This window comes from Mustelus asterias, chromosome 9 (genome assembly GCF_964213995.1).
Source record: "Mustelus asterias chromosome 9, sMusAst1.hap1.1, whole genome shotgun sequence".
NCBI classification, from domain to species: domain Eukaryota; kingdom Metazoa; phylum Chordata; class Chondrichthyes; order Carcharhiniformes; family Triakidae; genus Mustelus; species Mustelus asterias.
In genome coordinates, this window is record NC_135809.1 from 98,645,074 (window position 1) to 98,669,678 (window position 24,605).

The window sequence follows — 24,605 nt, forward strand, 5'->3', positions numbered from 1 at the left end:
TTGTTTGAAGCTCAATGCTGATGTAAATGTGAATGTGGTTTGACTAGTTTGAGTTATAGAGAGACAAAGGAGGTCTGAACGCTGAGAAACTATCATGGTGGGAGATTATTTAAACCATGGTGAAGATAGGTCATTACTTGGACAACAGAAAACAGGAGTGAGTTACAAGATGGTTCTTCAAGCCATGGGAAAAGTCCTGAGGTAGAGGCACACTTTTATAAAAAAAACTTAAGGGTCAGGAGGAGGGAAAAATATGGTAAAGTTTGTTATAGTTTGATTTATTTCTTAACTGATATCATTATAGCTAACTTAAGCAAGTGACTAGGTATTAATCTGTAAACTACTTATTAATGTTTTAACCCAGATGCAAGGCACAGTTATCTCCCATATGATTGATTTGCAAATGACATAAATTGATGTGATGTAACGTTAATTGATGTAATGTAACGTTTTATTAAGCTTACTGTAGTAGAACGTCAACATCATGCAGCATGCTATGTATTTTTCTGTACATCAAGAATGAATTAATTTCCTGAATAATCTCTTTGAGTGATACTATGCAAACTGTTGGACCAACAAGTGAAGAGAAATTGTTAAATGGTGCAGTAAATATTTAACTTCCCCACTGAAAGTGTCTTCAGTATCTGCTAATTTTGTGACTATACCTGGAATAGTACGTAGACTATGATGACAGCAATGGAGCCTGCCATTGCAACAACCAGCATTTAGTTATTGATACTCTGGAAAGTATCTGAGAGACTAAAGTTCACTTTACAGTTTGTGCATGTGAACTGCATGTTGAAATCTTCAAAATAGATTGAGCTTGACCTTGGATAGTTGAAATCCCAACTAACAGTTGCACCTGATTTTGGTTGAAGCTATTACCTCCAGAATTTAAAGAAATGCAACATTTCTGTAGAACTAGCCATGGATCTATCGAATGTTGGTTCAGAAGTGTTTGCTTTATATCACTTTGGTACGGGTTGAGTATTTGAATTATGCTGCTCAAAGTATCAATCTTGAATCAGTAAAATTTGACACTTCGGTGCAGAGTTTGGTGTTCATGAGCCAAAGTTACTGAATATGCTTGATATTGCCTAAGCAAAATGGTCAAACTGCAAGAATTTACCCCAGTGTCCTGGCACCAGCTAGGAACAACTTGGGAGTGTTGTGTGCCTTATAGACAGCTTACTGACCACATGATCTGTGAATGACTGCATTATATTCACCAAAACCCCACAATCCTTTTCAATGAATTAAGCTTCTGTACTTCACATTTTGTGTGAACTCTCTGTTACTGAATCTTTGGGTGAGCCAAATATCATTCCCAAATTTGCTCAGAGCAACTTTGGCTGAGTTCATAAATACATTATTAGTGCAGAAGTACAGCTATTGTAAATGTAACTCTAAAACTTGTAGGACATTAGTTTGGACATCAGTCCATGTTTCTGAGTGGTATCAGGATTACTTAATATAAACAGATTTAAATTTTCGTTTTGAAGACTGTTAATGCCAATGGTTATTCAGTCAGCATAGGGCAGAGGGGTGGTTTATATGGGCAGATTTAAGGAGGTAGTCTACTAAATGATAACCTTATTTTCCTGCCTGAATACCTGCATTATGCATTGCCAGACACACTCATTGTCTAGTGCTTGGGCTAATGGAATTGTGATCATTGGAATATTTCTCAATACAAAGATTTCAAACTGTTTCAAATTCAGTTAACTTTACTGCTGATCAGGTGGTCTTATTCCTTTGCTTAGAGAAAGTTATGTGCGCAGATAGGGATCTCAGCAGCTGTCTTCCCACCTGCGACAGGAATGACGGTTCTTCTCTTTATATGATGGGCAAGGTCTGTTTGATTACAAGATTTATTACCCATACAAAGGCGCTCTAGCTACCATTGTATTAAGTAGCTGTGACAGACTTAATGGATCAATAAAATATACTGTCAGAAGTTATCTTATGTAAATAGTGTAAACACTGGCCTGCAGCCAAAACCATTGCAGCATCATGTATATAAGCTTATGTACAGCCTGCAGCTTGTAAAATATTTGTTTTCTGTCATGGAGTATTTTGGGTTAAGAAAATGATATAGAATTCCACATGCAGCATAATTTTAAGGATTTTTGGTTGTCCATACTGTCATATTTTCTATAGTTTCATTTGAATTTGAGGTGTCAAGGCATGCCATATATCCTTACTGAAGTTTAGTGGTAGGTTTTGCAAAGTGCTACTCAAAGCTGCACCATCTTAGTCACAGATATTGCATTTGTAGCAAGATAAATTTCAAAGCAGGTTTCCAACTAATCTATCTGAAGAGTACTAAAATGCAAGTTGCAGTGAAACATTCTCAGTACAAACCTATGATTATATGGAGTTGCTCGATTAGGCTCCTTTCTTAAAAAACCTACTTGCAAAAGCATTTGTGTCGGTACAACTTTGAAGCCGCTTTATGGTCCTGTGGAACGCGAGTGTAAATTGGATGTCATGGCCTAGACTGATTGCGAAGCAGTGTGAGGTACATTCCTCCACCGTGCTTCAATCAATTTCATTCCATTGTTACGTTTTCTCTGTTAACTATAGCATTGGTGCAAAACTATTGGGCTTGCAAGTTGTGTGAGTGCACTCTTCGGCACTTATATTCACTTTGTGCATCCTCATCCCTTTCACTCCATACAGCACCTAATTTTTTAACAGTGAATAAAAAAAATCAAATTGTCAAATAATTTTAAGAATGAACTGCACATAATTGCAAGCTCTCTATCAAAATTCAGTTTATTGTATGTTAATGCCCAATCATGTTTACTTAACCAGAAGAATGTATTCTAAAGGTCACATGGTTCTGTTCTTTGACTGGTGTGTGTTGGATCTCTTAAATGTAGATTGACTTAATTTGACTCGCAAACAAAGTAGTAACACTGCCATTATCAATGGGTTCCGCACTCAGGAGGTGGCCAAGGATAGCTTCACAAATGCTGTAGTGTATGATCATATGTCATGATTATTTACACTATACCTTCATGACACTAACGGGGTATAAGTAAAATAGCTGCTACCACAATAATAATTCAAACTGCTTTAGAGAATTCCAATTGCATCAAAATTTGACATCTGATCAAAGGGTGGTACATGTGCTAGTGTTGCTAATAGTGCTGGTTTAACAGTCTTACAATCCTGGGTACAGACAGAAAAGTTGCATTTGAATACAAGCAAGGTCAAATACCAATTCCATAAGCCTCGAAGCTGCCTGAGGGGGAATGTGATGTAGAATGCTTAAGGCTATATTTCCTTTCCTTTGGTTTGGTGGGCTTATTTTGAAAATTGAAATTGATCTTATCCTCATTTCTTGCCCTCCCTCGTTCCAATTTTTTTTTGAGGGCTATGTTTGCAGTGATAGGTTGGTTGCATTCCAAATATTTGATATTGAGCTTAAAGAGATTTTGGTTAATCTTGTAATGCTATGATAAACACTTGGTTAAACGCCACTGAGGGATATCCAGGATAAGATGCAGCTGGCTGTGATTTTTAGAGCATTTTGAGGACACGCATAAAACTGCTGTGAGTATTCTGAATTAGCTGCCAATCATGGACTGTTTAGTTTAATGTGTTAAAGTATGCAGTTTTTTTGTTTGTTTCAAAACTTTGTGGTGCAAGAATGTTGGATATATCAGAGCTAAAAATGCAGCTCCCTGCGATGGGGACTGAGTAAAACGTTTTGCTGTAATGTCATGAACTACCATGTTTCCGTTTGTGCATTGTGGGCTACTTAGCATGAATTTTAAGCATGTACTAAAACTGACCTGTAACAGTTGACAAGTTGTGATTCTTCAGAAATATGCGAACTCTGTAGCACCTTCAAGATGCAAACTTCATGACGTTACAGCTGCATATTAAAATGACTGCTTGGGTCCTTCCAGCATATATATCTCTCTGCATCAACTCAAGATTTGATCTTGCATCTTCCATGGCAGACCCTGGAAATGTTGAGTGGAGATTACCTATTAAGGAAAAGCTTTTTCTGAGAATAGGGTGAAAAAGGCTTCTGGCAGTATTACTGTTTTTTTTGTCCTTTTATAAACTGAACAGGAAAAACAGTGTACATTGCCAAAAAAATGTTATTCCCTAAAATACAGATGCCTGGTATGAACAACTGGATGATGTCCAAAATGTCATACGATGGCAAGTAAACAAATGAAGATTAGCTGTAGTAGATGTTGTGAATTAATTGGTTCTGTGTTTAATTTGTGGTCAGAAATCAAGATGCCATTCACTTTCCAGTGATCACATCAGAAGGATCCATCAGTCCATTACAGTACTTTTTTTTTCCCCTTCTATCTCCCTCTTTCTCTCTCCCCAGCACCCCCATATGTATATGTATATACACACACACACTCTCCGAGTTGGCCTCTTCCCATCTTATCACCCCCACTAGCACCAGCATACTTTTCACGGTTCATAGGGAAAATGCCAAGTGGCTGCTAATCCTATTTGACCAGCCATGTGACAAAGGTATAGGATATTTACTGAAGTAGTGCATTCATTCTACATAAATTGCAAATAGTTTGTTTTCCTACTTTGAGAACTACTAAAACTTCTACTTCGAGCATTTTGTGCTTATCTGGAAGGAGATCTGCACACTTTTTCTGTAGGATCCAATAAAGTGCCAGCCCACCTGCTCGCTCATCAGAAGTTGTGGGTTGACTTCCAATCCAGGCTGTGACATGTAAACTCAGTTGACATTGCATTATAGTACCAAGAAATCCTGCATTGTTCAAGATGCCATCAGTCAAATGCGATGTGATTCATTCTTGTGGCTTGGGTGGATACACTCAAAGGAACAACTTGTTTTTCCTGAAGTCTGGCCAGTGTTGCATCCCCAAAATTCTTTTTTTTCATGGGATTTGGACAACACTGGCTAGGCCAGCATTTATAGCCTATCCTCAATTAATCTTGAGATGGTGGTGGTGAGCTGCTTTCTTGAACTGCCGCAGTCCATGGGGTGCAGGTGCATCGACAGTGCTGCTAGGGAGGGAGTTCCAGGATTTTGACCCAGCGACAGTGAAGGAATGGTGATAGTTTCCCAAGTCAGGATGTTGTGTGGCTTGGAGGAGAACTTGCACGTGGTGGTGTTCCCATGCATCTGCTGAAAATGCTGTCTAAGGAGCCTTGGTGAGTTCCTACAGCGTATAGATGGTACACAGTGCTGCTGCCGTGTGTCAGTGGTGGAGGGAGTACATGTTTGTAGACGAGGTGCCAATCAAGTGGGCTGCTTTGTTCTGGATCAAACTTTGAGAGTTATTGCTGGAGCTGCATCCCAGCAAATGGAGAGCATTCCATTACACACCTGATTTGTGCTTTGCAGATGGTAGTAGACAGGCTTTGGGGAGTAAGGAGGTAAGTTAATAGCCACCTCTGACCTGCTCTTGTCTTGAATTATTTAGAATCATAGAATCCCCATGGTGCAGAAGGAGGCCATTTGGCACATCGAACACAATCCCACCCAGACCCTATCCCCTCAACACCACCTACTTGCTAGTCCCTCTGACACTAAGAGGCAATTTACCATGGCCAATCAACGTAACCCGCACATCTTTAGAGTGTGGGAGGAAACCAGAACACCCAGAGGAAACTCATGCAGACACGGGGAGAACATGCAAACTCCACCCAGGCAGAGACCGGAATCGAACTCTGGTTCCTGGCGTTGTGAGGCTGCAATGCTAACCACTGTGCCACTGTGTGCTGCCCATAATTATTTGGGACAACATAATTCAGAATTAATGTATATGAAACATTTTAGGATGTTTCTGAAATATGAGATGATTTATAAATGAATGTCTTGTTTAGTTAGCAAAAGTCAGTTGTTAGCCTTTCGTCCTTTACCATATGTAGAATTAATTGTTTGCAAATACTTCTCAGTTCAGAGTTGCTTCATTTGATTTGTCATAAATTTGTGCAAAAACCTTTGTTGTTTTATTTAAATTATACCATTGGATCATTTTTTAGATAAAAAATATTGGCTCAAATATTCTATTTCTTTTCAATTCGGATAAAATTTTAAGGGATCCCTCCAGGTCATTGGTTTAAAAAAGTCATGTGACAAAAATTTCATAAGCCAAAGAATGTTTCCTTAAATATACAAGTGCACAGCACTACAGGATATAGGTGATTGTAAATGTGATGGACTCCTGATACTGGTTTAACTTTTGGGGAGAATCAAGCCATGGAGAAGGGGTCTATCCTTTCTTGTACTCAGGCTCATGCAGCTAGCCATTAGGGAAGAGCCTTGGAAGTGGTCTGTGCTCTGCTGTGAGGGGGATTGAATAAAATGGGATGCCTATATAAGATGGTCATTTAAATAAGAAATTGTATTTCAGTAATTTAGGTTTCAACAATGTGCTGGCAGTCTTGTACTGTACAGTTAAACAATTGTTCAGTGATTAGTGCCTGGAGTCTTTACCAGTTGGTCAATTTCAGTGGGATTACTACCAGACATTTTGCTTCAACACTTAAATTGTTTGCAAGTAAATAGAAAAAAAATCTGGAAATAATTTTAAAATTCACCTACGGTAACATTTTACATCTTGGGCAATTTCCTGTATTTATTCAAACTAAATTGCATTAAGGAGTATTACTTTGTGTGTGCAAGATCCATAATGTCTTGTATAACATGCACGTAATACCACTGGAATTTACAGTATTATACTCCAATGCAAAATAAATTTCAGTCTTCACTTAATATGGCACATTGATAAATGTAGTGGCCACGTATATTTCAAACTTAACAGTACAATCTTTCCACATGGAAAGGATGAACTTTTTGTGTACTGTAAATATAGAGTGGATGGAAAGAGCATGAAACAATCACTGCTGAACAGCACCTGAATTAACCAAGTTTTTGTAACTGGAATGTGAGAAAGAAATTGATTTAGATAAAGACTTGTGATTCATATTGTAAAATGTGCATCACCAGTTCGACTTTTACAAGCTTCTGGAGAACTTGTGGTTTGGCTGCTGTGAAGTATATTATGCTCAAAGTAACTACTGTATGAATGTATCATATTAGTCATAGAAGATGACAGCATTAATGTCATTCTTGAGAATTGGGTGTCCGTGCAGAGCAAGGCATTAGGCTAAGGCTGAGTAATAGAAATGATCGAAAATTTGGAATTACTTGCTGAACAGTTGAGGATCGGACGCAAGGTTCAAGTTCAATGTGCTATACAACCTTTCCATTGGATTTTGGTAAAGCAGGAAGTGAGGAAGGGAAAATGGGTCTGAACATAGTGATTATTTGGTGTGTTCTGGGAATGGAATAGTATCTTGGTTGGCATTGTTCCCCATTCCCATGCTCATTTTGTTTTCCTTTAGACTTCATTGTCTTGCACAACATTGTGTAGCATGTTGAATTTCCTTTGTGATATTTATGTAAACGCTATGAATGTTTGAGACAGACTAAATAGTCGCATTGAAACTTGTCCAATCCAGTCCCATTCAACTACTCTCTTGTTTGTTTGCTTTTAGGAAGTCAAAGACTAAGCCAAATGGTAAAAAAACAGCAGCAGAGGAGAAGAAATTGTATCTGGAGCCCGAATACACCAAAGCAAGAATAACAGATTTCAACTTTAAAGAGTTGGTGACTTTGCCACGTGAAATTGACCTGAATGAATGGCTAGCTAGCAATAGTAAGTTCCTATTCAGTTACTTAGCAATTACTAATAAATATTAAAGTCTTATCCCGTATTAACATCAGTGAAGAAGAGTGAGCAGAGACTTGTCTGGACCATTTGGGCCAAATGGACTGTTTCTGTATGGTAGCTGGTGGCACAGTTGCTGCTGCTTCACAGCGCCAGGGTGACTGTGTGTGGAGTTTGCATGTTCTCTCCATGTCTGCATGGGTGTCCTCCGGGTTCCTCCCACAGTCCAGAGATGTGCAGGTTAGGTGGATTGGCCATGATAAAAGTGTGGGTTTATGGGATAAGGTGGAGGGGAGGGCCTGAGTGGGATGCTCTTTCGGAGAGTTGGTGTGGACTCAACAGTCCGGATGGCCTCTTTCTGCACTGTAGGCATTCTATGGACATTTTATATAACAAGTGAATTGGATTATATTCAGAAAGCGGGCAAGGTTGCCCTTCATGATAAACCTACTGTGCAGAAAAACAGTTGTGTTTTTGTGCAGTGAGACCCTATTTTAATATCAAAAGAAAATGTCTATCTGGAGCAATATACCCCGTTGAACTCGAACATTGCACCTGATCCTCAACTGTTAGGCGAGTAAATTCCAGCATTTTTGAACATTTCTGTCATTCAGCCTTAGCCAATTGCCTATTAGCCAGTTCACAAGAATGATAGTGAAGCTATAATGTTGTATGACTAAGATATAGTACATTAGAACAATAGTTGTGTTGAGCTGAAATTACTTCAGAGCAGTCAAATGTCACAATTTATTCATTACCTTGTTAAAGTCTAACTGGTAATTGTACATTTTACGGTGTGAATCTCAAGCTTTTATCGAAATCAATCTCTTCATTTCTTCCCAGCTGCAAAAACTTCAAGTGCTGTTCTGCTGCGATCATTTCATAATCTTGTTCCATCCACTTTATATGTGCAGTACACAAAATTTGAATATAATTAGATCCATATAGTCAGATCCTCATCTCTTGGAGTTTGATGCCTCCTCTGCTCATTCCAACTGGGTCAGTGGCAGTGTATCCCACAGTTACAGAGAAGAAAGTCAGCATTAGATTATGAGAAATAGGAGCTGGAATGGATCATAGAACTCATTGAGCCCGTTCAATCATTAGCATGATCTTCAATTTAGCTCCACTTTCTTATCCATTCTCCATATCCCATGACTAGCTGAGTGTGTCCAAAAATCTGTCCATATCCACCTTAAATATATTCAAGGATCGAGCAGCCACAATCCTCTGGGGTACAGAATTCTAATGATTCACAACCAGTTTAGGAAATAAATCCCTCCTTATCTCAGCCCTAAATGATTTGTCCCTTATCGTTTGATTCTGCCCTCTTGTTCCCAAGCCATTGGAAATAGCCTCTCAATGGTTCCTCTGCCTTGTGAAGACTTTTCAGAATCTTATATATTTTAATGAGATTCTCATTCTCCTAAACTCCAAAGAAGCCCAATTTATTCAAGCTCTCGTACAACAACAATCGAGTGAATCCAAGTTGAACCACCTCTAATGCAATAATTCCTGCCTTAAACAAGGAGACCAAACTTGTGCATAGTACTCCAGTTGTAGTCTTACCTAAGCTCTGTGCAAGACTTATTTATTTATTATACTCAAATCACCTTGCAATAAATACCAGTGTGCCATTTGCCTTCCTAATTGCGTGTTGTACTTGCATGCTGACCTTGTGGCCATTGTCTTGAGTATACTCGACTCTTTCTGAACATCATTTCCAAGTTTCGTGCCCTTTTAAAACGCAACTCGCTTTGCTATTCTAAACACCAAAATGAAGAACTTCACGCTTCCCCACATTATACTCTTTCTGCCACTATTACTCATTTCACTTAGCCTGTCTATATGCCTTTGCAGACTCTGTGTACCCTTCTCACTGCTGCATTCCTACTGTCCCTAGCTTTACATTATTAGCAAATTGGATATATTTTTTATTTATTCATTTATGGGATATAGTTGTCATTGGCTAGGCCAACATTTGTTGTCCATTCTTAATTTTTCCTGTGAAGGTGATGAGCTGTTGCCTTGAATCACTGCAGTCCTTGTGGTGTAAGTACACCCACAGTGCTGTTAGAAATAGTTCCAAGATTTTAATGAATGAACGGTGCTATACTTCCAAGTCAGGATGGTGTGAGAGCTGGAGGGAAACGTGCAGGTAATGGTGTTCCCATGTATTTGTTGCCCTTGTCCTTCTAGGTGGCAGAGATCACAGGATTGGAAGGTGCTGTTGAACCTTAGCAAGTTGCTGCAGTACATCTTGTAGTAGATACATATCAGTGGTGGAGGGAGTGAATGTTGAAGGTGATTGATGGAGTGCTAATCAAACAGGATGTATTGCCATGGATGGTGTCAAGCTTCTCGATTTGTGGTTGTTGGAGCTGCATTCATTCAAACAGGTGTACAGTGTCAATCACACTCCTGAATTGTGCCATCTGAAATGGTTGACAACTTTGGGGGAGCCAGGTGATGAGTTACTTGCCACAGAATTCCCAGCCTCTGACCTCTTTTATAACCATGGTATTTATATGATAGGTCTAGTTCAGTTTCTGATCAAAGGTAAAACCAAGATGTTGATCATGAGGGATTCAACAATGGCCATGCCTTTGAATGTCAAGGGGAAATAGTTGGATTCTCTCTTTTTGGAGATGGTCATTGCTTGGCACTTATCAGCCCTAGCCTGAATGTTGTCCAGATGTTGCTGCATATGAATATTGACTGCTTCTTCTGCTTCCTTTTGTCTTAAGTCATCCAAAAATATTGTAAATAGCTAAAACCCCGGTATTTATTTCCGAGCACTCCACTAGTTACAACCTGCAAACTTTAACAATGCCTGAATTATCCCTACTATTTGCTTCATGTCCATTAACCGATCCTCTGTTCATATGGGATTTACTAGTTCGACTCCTTGAACTCTTTCCTTGTGTAGTAATCATTTGTGTGGCACATTATCGAATCCAAATATATTACGTCCATTGGCTCCCCTTTTTCTGCTGTCCTCGTTACCTCCTTGAAAAACTCTGAATAAACTTTTCAACAGAATTTCCCTTCTGTGAAACCACATTGACCAGTGTTTCCGCTCCTGAAAATGTGTGAAAATGGTGATTATGTTGTCTGATGACTAACTATTCATAAGCGCACATGCATCATTGCACATGGGTACAGTACTAGAGGGTTGTCAGCACCATACACCTGCAAAGCATCGATATTGTCAGGTCAAAGGGAAGAAAATTGACGAGGGAAATTATCTGTGTGAGCACGTTGTTGTACTATTCACAGTATCATCACAACCACACAGTGCAGGAGGCCATCATATACAAGAAGTGCCCATCTATTCCTCCTGCCCCTTTCCCTGCCAGGTTTCACATTTTATTTTAAACCCCTTTTCCTAATTTATGTTTTCTGATTCAATGTTCATTAAAATATCTGGCCTCAGAATTTTGAACCTGTAATTTTAGTGAAAATGGTATTCGGTGATTTATTCATGTTTTGGAGTTAAATGTGAAAGAATTTGCATCTTGTACAAATTCTAATCCGCTTGCAATGCCATCTGCTGTTCACTGAAGACATTTGACTATTTCACATCAATTGGCTGGTAATGATGGAAGCTTAAAATATGATTGTTCACCCAAATACATTTTTATTGCTTTAAATTTGATGCATCTTGATCAATTTATTTACCATAATTTTTGATAAATGTCATCGTGTAACAACATTTTTCTTTTCCTCTTTATTCTTTAGCAACAACTTTCTTCAACCATATAAACCTACAGTACAGCACTATCTCTGAATTCTGCACTGGAGATACATGTCAAACGATGACAGTGTGCAATACGTAAGTATAATGAGACTCTGAGGACAAAGTCCATGTTGGTACTCAAAAATCTCACATACCTGCATGCATATTCAATGATATCATGAATCTTTGCCTTCCAATCAACTGAAATACTATTTACATCATATTGTTTGATTTTAAAGTCATATGGTGACTTAACAGTAAATAGCAGATCCGAGCATTAATTTGGCACTGGTCAAACCTTTGTTACTCAACTATAATTACAGTTATGCTTTAATAGTTAATTGTGATTATGTGCATGAGGTAAGAGTAACTTGGAGCAGAAAGTGAGGAAAGGGCTGTGCATTTTGTGAATGTTAACTTCTGCGATAGTAGAAGTTTATTTAAACTAGATGGGTTGGGGGGAGGGGAGCTCGAAGAGTTGACTAGGATCAAGGAACTAATTGATGGGGGGGAGGATGCAGGGGTAAGGGGAATTACAAAATTAATGGTAGAGGAGAGGGTGCAAGTGAATGAAGGCGGTAATTTAGATAAGGGAGTAGAGGGAGAGGGTGTTCGCGACTCATCAAAGCGGGTCCAGATAAAAGCTGGAATAAGGACACTTTGCCTGAATGCACGAAGCATTCGGAACAAGGTAAATGAGTTGATGGTGCAAATCAGCACAAGTGGGTACGATCTAGTGGCCATTACAGAAACATGGCTGAAAGGTGACCAGGACTGGGAGATGAATATCCAGGGGTATCGGGCGTTTAGGTCGAATAGACAGGAAGGAAAAGGTGGTGGGGTCGCGCTATTAATAAGAGATAATATCAGGGTAGTACTGAGGGATGACATAGGCTCTGAGGAACAAAACGTGGAATCATTATGGGTAGAGATGAGGAATAGTAGAGGGAGAAAGACACTAGTAGGTGGTATATAGGCCCCCAAATAATAATGTTGAGGTAGGGAGGGCTATAAACAAGCAGATAAGGGATGCGTGTAAAAACGGAACGGCAATAATCATGGGGGACTTCAACATGCACATTGACTGGCAGACTCAAGTCAGTAAGGGTGGAATGGAGGAAGAGTTCTTAGAATGCTGTCGGGATAGTTTCCTTGAACAGCATGTTACGGAACCGACGAGGGAACGAGCTATTTTGGATCTGGTATTGTGTAACGAGGTAGGTAGAATTAAGGATCTTATTGTGAAGGACCCTCTTGGGTCTAGTGACCACAATATGGTCGAATTTCTGATTCAGATGGAAGAGGAGAAAGTTTGGTCCCAAACCAGTGTCCTCTGTTTGAACAGAGGGAAATATGATAGGATGAGGGATGAATTGGCTAAGGTAGACTGGGAGAGCAGGCTGGCAGGTAGGATAGCTGAGGAACAGTGGAGGATTTTTAAGGAGATCCTTTTCAGTTCTCAGCAAAAATATATTCCAGCAAAAAACAAGGATTGTAAGAAAAGGGAGAACCAGCCGTGGATAACGAAGGAAATAAAGGAGAGTATTAAAATAAAAACAGCTGCGTACAGAGTAGCCAAAAATAGTGGAGAAACAAGTGATTGGGAAAAATTTAAGAAACAACAAAGAGAGACTAAGAAAGCGATAAAGAAAGGAAGGATAGACTATGAAGCTAGGCTAGCAATTAATATAAAAAATGATAGTAAAAGTTTTTATAAATATATAAAAAGGAATAGAGTGGCTAGAGTGAATGTTGGACCCTTGGAGGACGAGAGGGGGGAGTTAATAGTGGGAAATGAGGATATGGCTGAGTCTTTAAATACGTTTTTTGTGTCGGTCTTCACGGTGGAGGACACAAATAGTTTGCCAAATATTAACGATAGAGGGTTGGCAGCAGGAGAAATACTTAATACAATTAATGTTACCAGAGAGGCAGTGCTGGGTAGACTAATGGGACTGAAGGTGGACAAGTCCCCGGGTCCGGATGGAATGCATCCCAGGGTATTGAAAGAAATGTCAGAGGTAATAGTGGATGCGTTAGTGATTATTTATCAAAACTCGTTGCATTCTGGGGTAGTGCCGGTTGATTGGAAAACGGCTAATGTTACGCCGCTGTTTAAAAAAGGAAGGAGACAAAAGGCGGGTAACTATAGGCCGGTCAGCTTAACGTCTGTAGTAGGGAAAATGCTGGAATCCATTATTAAAGAGGAGATAGCAGGGCATCTGGATAGAAATGGTTCAATCAATCAGACGCAGCATGGATTCATGAGGGGAAAGTCGTGTTTGACGAACATGTTGGATTTTTATGAAGATGTGACGAGGGCGGTTGATGGAGGAGAACCGGTGGATGCGGTGTTTTTGGATTTCCAAAAGGCGTTTGATAAGGTGCCCCATAAAAGGCTGCTGAAGAAGATTAGGGCACACGGAGTTGGGGGTGGTGTGTTAAAGTGGATTGGGGACTGGCTATCTGACAGGAAGCAAAGAGTCGGAATAAATGGGTGTTTTTCCGGTTGGAGGAAGGTAACTAGTGGCGTGCCGCAGGGATCGGTACTCGGGCCGCAACTATTTACCATTTATATAGATGATCTGGAGGAGGGGACGGAGTGTAGGGTAACGAAGTTTGCAGACGACACAAAGATAAGTGGAAAAGTGAATCGTGTGGAGGACGAAGAAGATCTGCAGAGAGATTTGGACAGGCTGAGTGAGTGGGCGAGGATATGGCAAATGGAGTATAACGTTGATAAATGCGAGGTTATACACTTTGGAGGAAATAATAACAAATGGGATTACTATCTCAATGGAAACAAATTAAAACATGCTACCGTGCAAAGGGACCTGGGGGTCCTTGTGCATGAGACGCAAAAGCCCAGTCTGCAGGTACAACAGGTGATCAAGAAGGCAAATGGGATGTTGGCCTATATCGCGAGGGGGATAGAATATAAAAGCAGGGATGTCTTGATGCACCTGTACAGGGCATTGGTGAGGCCGCAGCTGGAATACTGTGTGCAGTATTGGTCCCCTTATATGAGGAAGGATATATTGGCATTGGAGGGAGTGCAGAGAAGGTTCACCAGGTTGATACCGGAGATGAGGGGTTTGGATTATGAGGAGAGGCTGAGGAGATTGGGTTTGTACTCGTTGGAGTTTAGAAGGATGAGGGGGGATCTTATGGAGACTTATAAGATAATGCGGGGGCTGGATAGGGTGGAGGCGGAGAGATTCTTTCCACTTGGTAAGGAAGTTAAAACTAGAGGACACAGCCTCAAAATAAGGGGGGGTCGGTTTAGGACAGAGTTGAGGAGGAACTTCTTCTCCCAGAGGGTGGTGAATCTCTGGAATTCTCTGCCCACTGAGGTGGTGGAGGCTACCTCGCTGAATATGTTTAAAGCGCGGATGGATGGATTCCTGATTGGTAAGGGAATTAAGGGTTATGGGGATCAGGCGGGTAAGTGGTACTGATCCACGTCAGATCAGCCATGATCTTATTGAATGGTGGGGCAGGCTCGAGGGGCTAGATGGCCTACTCCTGCTCCTATTTCTTATGTTCTTATGTAGATGACATCATTGGTGTCAGTCTGGTCATTTATATTTTCAAAAATAGATTTAAAACAGTAACTGTAAATAGTGTGATGAACCTATTGCATTTTTTAGCTTTACTCCGGTTTATATTGTAATACAATGGCTGAGTACACAAAAGGGGAGTTAGTCCCAAATGTTCAGACTTAGCAGCCACACGAGGACAAAATTAGTCTGTGATTTTACAAAGAAACATTACCTGGAGCGACTTAATATATTGCTTGTCGAAAAAGTGTGAAGGTTTAGTTGTCTCGCTGCACGTAGTGTGTATGTGTGAAGATAGTTATGACCTTTGGTGGAACTTTTGAAGGAAATGAACTGGATCACTTAAAGCAATAAATTAGCTCAGAGCTTCCTGCTGTCATGGTCCATACAACTTCCTTTATTTCTTTGTGGTCACAACTATTTGTGATTGCATCAGTTCCATGCATTTTCAGCCCCCAGCCCCATTAAGAGCAGTTGAATTTGGTTTTGTGACTGAGTTTTTGTTTGAAGATCATTATATTGATGGCTGTAGGGATTGTGGCAAAATATTAATTAAGTCAATATAACAGCACCTGCTTCACTGTAAGCCCTTAGCCATGCCTCTTGGCTTCTTACTTTCAAGGAGGTACTCCCTCAGAGTGCTTTGTTTTGTGGAGTATGCTGGAATGTTCACCTTAAACACACAATTTAGCTAACAGGCACCTTGCTTTGCCATTTGGTCCAGTAGCTGCAGTTTTCCCAAAACAGGATCAAAACTCGGAGGAGGGTGTGTCTTATTGTTGGAATGGTTGTGATAACTTGATACGTTTTTGTAACACCAGAGATCATAATCATAAGCTTTGTCCCCTTTGAAGCATAGTAAGGTTGTCTTGCAGCTGCACGTGCCAATTGATATTTTGTTAGATTTTGTAAAGCAAGAAAAAAATCATTGCCCGAGGTTATTCTGCAAGCCCTTGCTAACACCTGGTATGAGGGAGAAATTAGCTAATTTCTTAATACATTGGAGTTCTGGAAAATTCATCCATTCTTGTTATCCAGCTGTAGATTTTAAACTGTATTTTCTGGAGCATTAAATAGATTATCCTCCTTGCTCTAGCTCTGAAACTGCATATTTCTCTAGATTCTTCCCGGTTGCCCATCATACTCTGATCAGGGCAGTGCGGTGGCACAGCGATTAGCACTCTGTTTCACAGTGCCAGGGACCCGCGTTCAATTCCTGCTTGGGTCACTGTCCGTGCAGAGTCTGCACATTCTCCCCATGTCCGCATGGGTTTCCTCCGGGTGCTCCGGTTTCCTTCCGCAATCTGGTTAGGTGCATTGGCCATGCTAAATTCTTCCTCCGTGTACCTGAACAGGTGCCAGAGTGTGGCGACTAGGGGATTTTCACAGTAACTTCATTGCACTGTTAATGTAAGCCTACTTGTGACACTAATAAATCCTTTTTAAAAAGGACTGATTTCATGGACAAGATGAATTAATCTGCAGTTCCTTGATTCCTTCCTATTAATTTTCTGAGCACCCAACTTCTCTTCCTGGCCCTATATTGGTGAACATTGTAAATGTCCCCCTTATTTGAGGTGCTATCCCATTACTTTCAAAACTACAGTCCTTCGGCACATGATTTACAAAGTTCTTGGTAGCACAGAACTTGGATATTGCTGAAGATAGAAACTTGTGGCTAAAGCATTTCATCATGTACTCACCTGGACAAATGCAAGGATACAAAATTTCAAACATCCACAGCAATATAATAATGCAGGAGAAAAGGAATGCTGGTTAGCAAGTTAACTCGGACCAAGGCATTGCTATGGAGAAAGCAATGGGAAACCATTGGCTTCCGATGCTTCCAGGTAGTTCTGGACTCGAGGCTTGAACATATTCCTTTTGTTTGCAGAGAATAGACCTTTGCGTGTGAAGGTGCATCATTTCCAGCCGGTGTAAATAAGCCACGTTGAGTTCAAACAATGGTCTTAAATTATTTGTTAATGCAGCTAATGGTGTACTTGGAATTATTCAAGTGCTGCATAATTGTGGAATTACATTTAAAAGTCGACATTTTGTTTTCGGTTTTGCAAGCACAGGCTGGTTGAGAACGGTCTGTACTCTCTGCCTGTTATGAACAGCCGGAAAAACATGCTGTTTGATTCAATCAGTCAATCATTAGGACATATGGCCTACACCCCTGGCATCACACCAGCACTGAAACTCGTACACATTTGTTGCTCAGTTATCTGATAAGCAGACTGTCTTTTTGGACTAACAACAACATCCTATTAGTTGGAAGCGCCACTTACATTGCAATTGCACAGAAGCAATGTGAGCTAGTTTCCTTAACCTGTCGTTCAAATGTTTGAGACACTTTGCCTTTCCAGGGTAATTTTAGGTAGACGGGGCATGTTTAAGGTCCAAAAGTGGGAGCCTTTGGCCCATTTGTGAGTTTGCAGCAAATAATTTTCTGATCTTTGTTTGAAAAGGTATCTTTGATGTGCTTGATTTCTGCATCGTTCGCACTCGATGACACAAATGGCTAGGACAGTGCTTCCCAAACTTACTTTTCCCAATGTGACCCCATTTCAATGACTCATACTTCATGTGGCCCCAGAGTTAGTGTTGTAGAGAGTTCATAGAAACCCTACAGTGCAGGAGGAGGCCATTCGGCCCATCGAGTCTGCACCGACAACAATCCCACCTAGGCCCTATCCCCGTAACCCCACATATTTACCCCGCTAACCTTCGCATCCCCGGGACACTAAGGGGCAATTTAGGATGGCCAATGCACCTAACCTGCACATCTTTGGACTGTGGGTGTCAACTGGAGGAAACCCACGCAGACACGGAGAGCATGCAAACTCCACACTGACAGTGATCCGAGCTGGAAATCGAACTCGGGTCCCTGGAGCTGAGAGGCAGCAGTGCTAACCACTGTGCTAGCATGCTGCCCCATTGTTGAGTAACGGGTGTTAAAATTGCTGAAAAAATAAGTGGAAAGATCCACCAGTTTACAGACTGTCGTTGGACCTCAGAGAACAGACCATTAATCCACCCCCACCAATAGGGGAAAAAAGCAAACATTTGAAGGGACTGCAGCCCAGTTTGATAACCCCTGGGCTAGGACCCTATTTACAAGACCGTTGATGAGGCCAATCATCATGTGCTTCATCCCACACTAAAATTCACTTTTGAGATGGAGCAGTCGAATGTGCTTCCTTTCCTCAACATGCTAGATGGTGGTTTCTCCACTTCGGTCTACTGCAATCATACCTTCACCAGGCACTTTATACATTGTGGTGATATAGTGCCAAGCAGTCTAAGATGGATCTTATCGGCAATCTTGCAAATGGAGTCATTTGCTCACCTTGCATATTTGTCTAACTACTTTTAGTTCTACACTTAATTGTATTCTCCATTTCAAAGTCTCTGCCTCTGGTCCATGCTTCCCTCAGTACATCTTTTCACTTCTTCCCCTTGAGCCACACGGTAAGTCCTCGCTTTAAATTGCCCCGCTTAATCGTTATTTTGATTTAATGTTGTTTATTCTTTAGGGCCTATTTTTAAAATTTGCGTTGCTGTTTTTTTGCTCTCTGGCTCCAAACACACACACTGCTGCATTCTGGACCAGTTGCTGTGGTGTTCTGATGTCTGAGATACCAGTCTGTCATTGAGGACAAGGGTGTGGAGGGAAAAGTGAAGTCCAAGTTCTGGGAGCAGAGGGGCAGGGAGCCTGACCCAGAGGCTTGGGCAGGGAGCCTGACCCAGAGGCTTGGCCAAGCCAATCACTACCAATTGGAGTGGTGCCCTGGTGGATTGGTATGGCAGCTGCTAACCACCAATCAGGTCATGAAGTATGAGTAACGCAGGTGGGGTGGTTGGGGGTGTGGGGAGGGGTGAGGTGAATGGAGAGTCTTGTTCCCCTGAACGCTGTCAGGAAGGAATATTGGCTCCAGGCCTGGGAGTTGGCTAGAGCATTGGGTTGTTGAGTCACTGGACTGGGGGTGATGATGAAGGTGTCGGGGGTTGTGGTGAGACAAAGTAGGGAAAGAAGAGAGACAGTGAGAAAGGAAAGCGAGCAAAAAATTGAACTGAGTTTTAGGAGTGCTGTGGGTGAAACACAGAATCTATACTACTGGGTTTATTTGAGTGGTATAGTTTAGTGTTATCCAGTTTGAATTTATACAGTATTTGTTATGTTCAGTGACATTTTATAAGGCATTGCAGCTACAAATGCACAGTGCTGCATGTAAATTGTACAGTCTTTCAACTTGTACATTGTTTTTTCTGGGCAGGAAATGTTTGAAGGAATAAACATTGATGGGAACCCATGACTCACTTAATGTTGTTCCACTTAATTCGTGCTATGCAGGAGCACAGCCAGAAATATAACTGAGAACTTGCTGTCCTATATTCCGGGTATTCCTTCAGCTGCTTGGGCATCACAATTGAATTTCTCTCTAAAATACCTTTGGTGCTCCCTAAGCCCATCTGCCTCAGCACCCCTCTCCTGGAATTCACCTTTTTATCAAAATGTTTGATTGCCAATGAAGCAGAAATGAGGGTAAAGTATCCATTTTTATCTGCCTCTGGGAAATTTCAGCGGTCAAGGCACTATATAGATGTAAATTGTTGATCGGAGCTCAATAAAGTAGCTGTCTTGGTTCAGATTTTAACTTTTTTAAATATAAAACATTATTTCCATTAAGGAACTAAAGAGTTTGATTTGCCACCAGTGCTGTTTGGTATCAGCTGGGCACTAATTGGGAAGTTTTTGCCAGGCAGGGAGGGGAAACATGGGATTGGTGGTAAATTTTTGGCCTTATTTTGCCCCTCTCAGTTTTAGCTACTCAGTTAAAATCCAGGCCATTATAAAATCAAGCTGAAGAGCAGAGATTCTGCAACTCTGCAGCACACTCCCCAGTCAGTGATGCATGCCTGATTTTGTAGTCCTTGAAAACTTAAGTACTGAGTTTGTGCTTTGTCTTTGCCCAATGTAATTTGGACCCAATAAATGTTGCACTAAAGGCTTCTCCACATTTTATTTCCAACTGTATAATCAAAAGTGGTCATCATTTGTGATGTTTGCAAATATGCTTTTCTTGTAGATTTGCTCCCGTTGAGCATTATAAATAAAACTCTCCATGAACTGAAGATTGGGCGAAAGAGTATGTTTACTTTCTGTCTTGTAATCTGGCGTTTGTGGTGGCTTGGCTAAAAAGTTTGAATAAAAAACAGGATATATGTTATTTGAGATGAAATAATGGCCAATGTGGGTGTCTAATTAGGGGTTCGCTGCCACAATGTTAACGTTGTCAAGGTTCCATGTTTGGTATTTCGCAGAGAGTCTGATTGAATGAGAGCTTCCAAGTCTTGATTCCGTTCCAGATCCCATTGAAGCACTCATGTCTGCAGGCTTTGGTTGTCATGAATCATTCTTTTTCTGTAAAGAGCTGCTGATAAATTTATGCTCCTGACACTTTTACATCTGCCTTGCATAATTTTCCGTTTGACTTCTGTGCAAACTTGATTGATCTGCACTCATCAGGAGAACAATGGTGTGCGCGAGTGAGTCAAATCTGGTCGAGACACCAAATAACTGCCTGTCAGCAGAATTTGTGGTCCTAACCCTGGTGAGCGATTTTAAAAAGTGTGTAGTCTTCTCTAAATTTGATAAGAACCTGCCTAAAGTATAATCTTGTTTTTAATTTGCAACCCGTGGAAGCTCCGAGCTTTGCAGATATAACTATCCAATGTTGTGTTAAAACCTGCAGTTGAGTATAAACCAGTTATAAGCCTACATTGATTTGATTTCTGGAGTTTTGCTAAACAGTCAGCCAATTGGTATTAGTGATTACAGACAGAAATGGTTGTCAGAGAAGCCTTCTAACCTACTTAAAATTCCAAAGTTTTTTTAAGTTCTCACCATTATTCACTCTCTCTGCTCTTGTTCATTTCCTTTATTTACCCATTATTTTATCTTGTGACAAGCCAGGCAGATGATCAGTTACTAAAGCTTTGCAGATGTGACTATTCTTTACCCGGTCAGAGACCTACTTGCACAGATTTGTTTTCTGGGAAAACTCTTGAAGTCCCATAGCTGAGACCTGTAATGTGTTGGGATTAAAGGTAAACCTGAAACCTAGAGAATCAAACCTTTACTTAATCATTACGTTGTTCCCTCTGTTTTGAAAAGTAGCTCGGATTGATTGCATGCATGCTGGATCTAAGGATTAGAAATCCTTATAAGCAACTTTCATATTATTAAACTGGTAAAAGCACTAAACTGCGTGCATTGACGTTGCGTAAGGAATTGGAGCAAGAGTAGACCATCTCCCCATTTCAGTAAGATCCAGGCTCTACCTCCATACCCCTTGATTTCCTCAGTATCCAAAAATCTGCTTAACTCTATATTTACTGTACTTGATGAATATCCACAGCCCTCAAGTAGAGAATTGCAAAGATCAACAATCCTTTTGAGAGAAAATATATCCCTCGTATCGACTCTGAATGGCAAACTCCTTATTCTGAGACAGTGACCCCTTGTTCGAGGGAACATTGGTGCTTTGACTGGAGACCTTTGTTTGCAATGACCCGATGCTTTCTCCTTTTCTAATAGGCTGACCACACAACATCATAAACACTGAAACCATGATTTTAAACTTTGAGGGGGATTATCTGTGCCTGCTGGCTCCTGGCAAGAATCATGATGGCCCAGTAAATCAGGCATCAGCGGGAAAATGGGTTTTGCGCCGGTCACCGAACACATTCCGATACTCCCGGTCCACCACGCTGGTGACCACCCTGATTGGGTTCCTGGTCAGAGCAGGTGGGAACCCAATTAAATGTTGAAATTGCCTAGTTTACATCTGGTTCCCTCCCACTATTCACCCCCCTCCTCCCCAATGAGATCTGCGCCAGGCGGCCTTTGGTGCAGGTCCTCACAAGTAAGGATCTGGCTTGTTGGACCCTGAGGATCCAGGAGACACCACCAACTCCTCAGCAGTGAGAGGCATCCTCCCCCACACAACGTGCAGGCATGAGGTTGACCCGACGACCACTCACTCAGCCAACCCGCCCCCCCCCCCCCCCCCCCCCACACCCCTGTCCCCCTCAATGGAGGTACTTGAGATGCATTTAAGAGGAATGAAAATAAATATAGCTGTCCATGGAGGCCTCTCTCAAAGGTGCTGAACTTTGAAATTAACAGAGATCCAAGGCTTTCCAGTGACTAGACAGTTTCAAAAAGTTTCTGCTTGCTAGGAAGCCTCAAATTTCAAATTAAAGCAGTGTGCATACTTTGGGGCTGAGTGCACAGCTGTGCAAATTGGAACTGCTGCCATCCCCCCCTCACCCCAGTGAAATTGACATCTCCTGTCTGTCAGGGGACTCTGCTCACACCTGCAGCTTCTAGCAGGTAGAAAGGGAAATCTCTGCTGCAGAATGGAGTGCTGCAGTGATTTAAAAACCTACCAGGTGACCAGGGGCATTGAGATGAAAGTGACCTGGCCACTTCAAAGTTTTTACAGCTGACAGGCAGGAATGCAGATGTTGATCACAGGGCTGCCTGAAATTGCCATCCCAGGGGAGAGTGGTGAGGTTAACCCTTTGTTCCCAGCCCGACCCCACCCCACCCAACCTTTCAGGACCCTTGAGGAATCATCTTCTGCAGCCCGGCAGCTGCAGAGAGTCAAATGGACGCTGGATCTACCTCTTTGACCCACCTTGGGACCTAACGCCCAGGGGGCAGTGCACCGCCAAGGCGAGTGGCCTGAATGGGGGGACCTGAGGGGACTATGGTGGGGTCTGAGGTTTAATGGGGCCTGAGTGAGGGTCGGGGGAGAAGGGTGGAGATGGCTGAGTATGGGTTCTGAGGGGAAAGTAGGTCTAAGTGAGGGGGCTGAGGGGGAAGAGGGACCTGGTTGGGGAGGTTTTAGAGATTGGCGTTGGGTCACCCTCACGGCTGTATGGTGTGGAGGGGGAGGGTTTACCTGTTACTTGTGGGTGGGGGAGGATGCCTCTCTGGTGAGTGATGAGACACCCCTCTGGTGTCTGTCTCCAAGCGCAGAGATCAGGTTGCCTCTCGGAACTGATTTGCAGTTATGTAGATTTTAGTATATTTTGTGTAAATGCTGACATTTATGCTTGCGTGCAGGTGCAGTAACTAGCTGGCACACATCAATGTTCCTCAAACAGCAGTGAGACAGTTGACCAGATACTCTGTTTTAATAATGATGTTAGCCAGGACATGGAGACACCACATCACACTTCTTGAAGTGGTGCTGCGGACTTATTTTTTTCACATCCTCTGGAGAAGCCAGAAAGATAGCACCTCTGACTCTACAGCACTCCCTAAGTACTGCAGTTAAGTGTCAGAATGTACTGTGCACTTGAGTCTTGAGTTTGTATCAGACTAATATGACTTCAGTGTTCATATTGTGATAAAAATGCAAGACTTAAACAATGTTTAAGGCTTTAATCTACAGCCTTCTGATCGAGTGCTACCACAGAACCAAGAATGGCTCTTTAAACTCTACTGGTCAATCGTTTTTGTAATTCAAAAAAAACCACACACAGCTGATTCTTGTGTCTAAAGAATACTTTGTAACTTCATTGAAAATCTGCAAGCAGCAAAATAGAGAAGTGCTGGAACAAATTTATTTGCCAGATTAATGTTTGACAGGCTAAAGCCGATTACATCACCATGGTCCTATGATCTGTACCTTTGTTCCAAAATGCCCCTACACATTTGATTTCTGTCCTCTGCATCTGTTTACTGAGGTTCCTCCAGAATCTTCACCAAATAAGGGGCAATTTTGCATTGTTGGCTTTCACAAGATCAGCTGTGTGTTTTCTATGGCCCTTCTATGGTTAAAGTATGTTTTTAATAAGTGCTCTATGAACTGCATTGTGAAGCCTCCTTTTTAGGTCTTGTAGCTTGTTGCAAACTTAGTATGTTGCCACCCAGAAATGCCAGGCTTCTTCCTTTTAGCTGTGCCTTTCCTTTCATAAAGTGGTGCCTCTCATAATAATTGAAAACAATGCAAAGTAGGACTAGAATTCAGAATGTGGAAGCTATAAAATATTGCTTTCTCGGCTGAAACTATACAGGAAAAAGAGTTTTTCAGTTCTCAACTCATTTCTATTGTAGGAAAAATCAGATTTCCTTCCTTCAATATTTTCAAAATGATTTGGCTGGGAGTAGTATTTGAGTATAGAGTAATTAATGGTTTGTGAAAACTCCTGACTTTTCTACTTGCAACCTATTCAAGATAATTAAATCTGATAGAGATCTTACTCTGTTCAAATTGAATTTTATCTATTGTTCAGAGTGGACTAAGTTGTGGCAATGAGAATAGTTCTTGTAATATAAAAAATGTGTTGAATTGTGAAATCCTTAAAGCTTTGCGCATCCCTGAACTGCAATTTAAATAAATTTTAAACTCCGATTTGAGTGGCATTTCCTCACATATACTAAAGAATGTTAAAATGATGCATGTTTCAGAACTAGAGGGTAAAATTTACCAACACCTGGAACAGCTTCCATTAGTTTAATAAACTTTGCATGCTGAAAATATCAGAGTGCTTTTTGCATACGATAAGGAATAAAGTTATATGCTG

The 24,605-nt window shown here is 41.2% G+C and overlaps 1 protein-coding gene across 4 annotated transcripts in view; it reads left to right on the forward strand.

The window, feature by feature from the left end:
* Positions 1–24,605, forward strand: part of mob2a (MOB kinase activator 2a) — a 221,389-nt gene that overhangs the window by 183,548 nt on the left and 13,236 nt on the right. For 3 of the 4 annotated variants that reach the window (XM_078220648.1, XM_078220646.1, XM_078220645.1), the window contains exons 2-3: positions 7,525–7,685; positions 11,439–11,532. In XM_078220648.1, the coding sequence (XP_078076774.1) occupies positions 7,525–7,685; positions 11,439–11,532 (255 nt within the window). Of the gene's footprint in view, positions 1–41; positions 202–7,524; positions 7,686–11,438; positions 11,533–24,605 lie in introns of those variants that run through there. The other variant, XM_078220647.1, reaches the window with a different exon arrangement.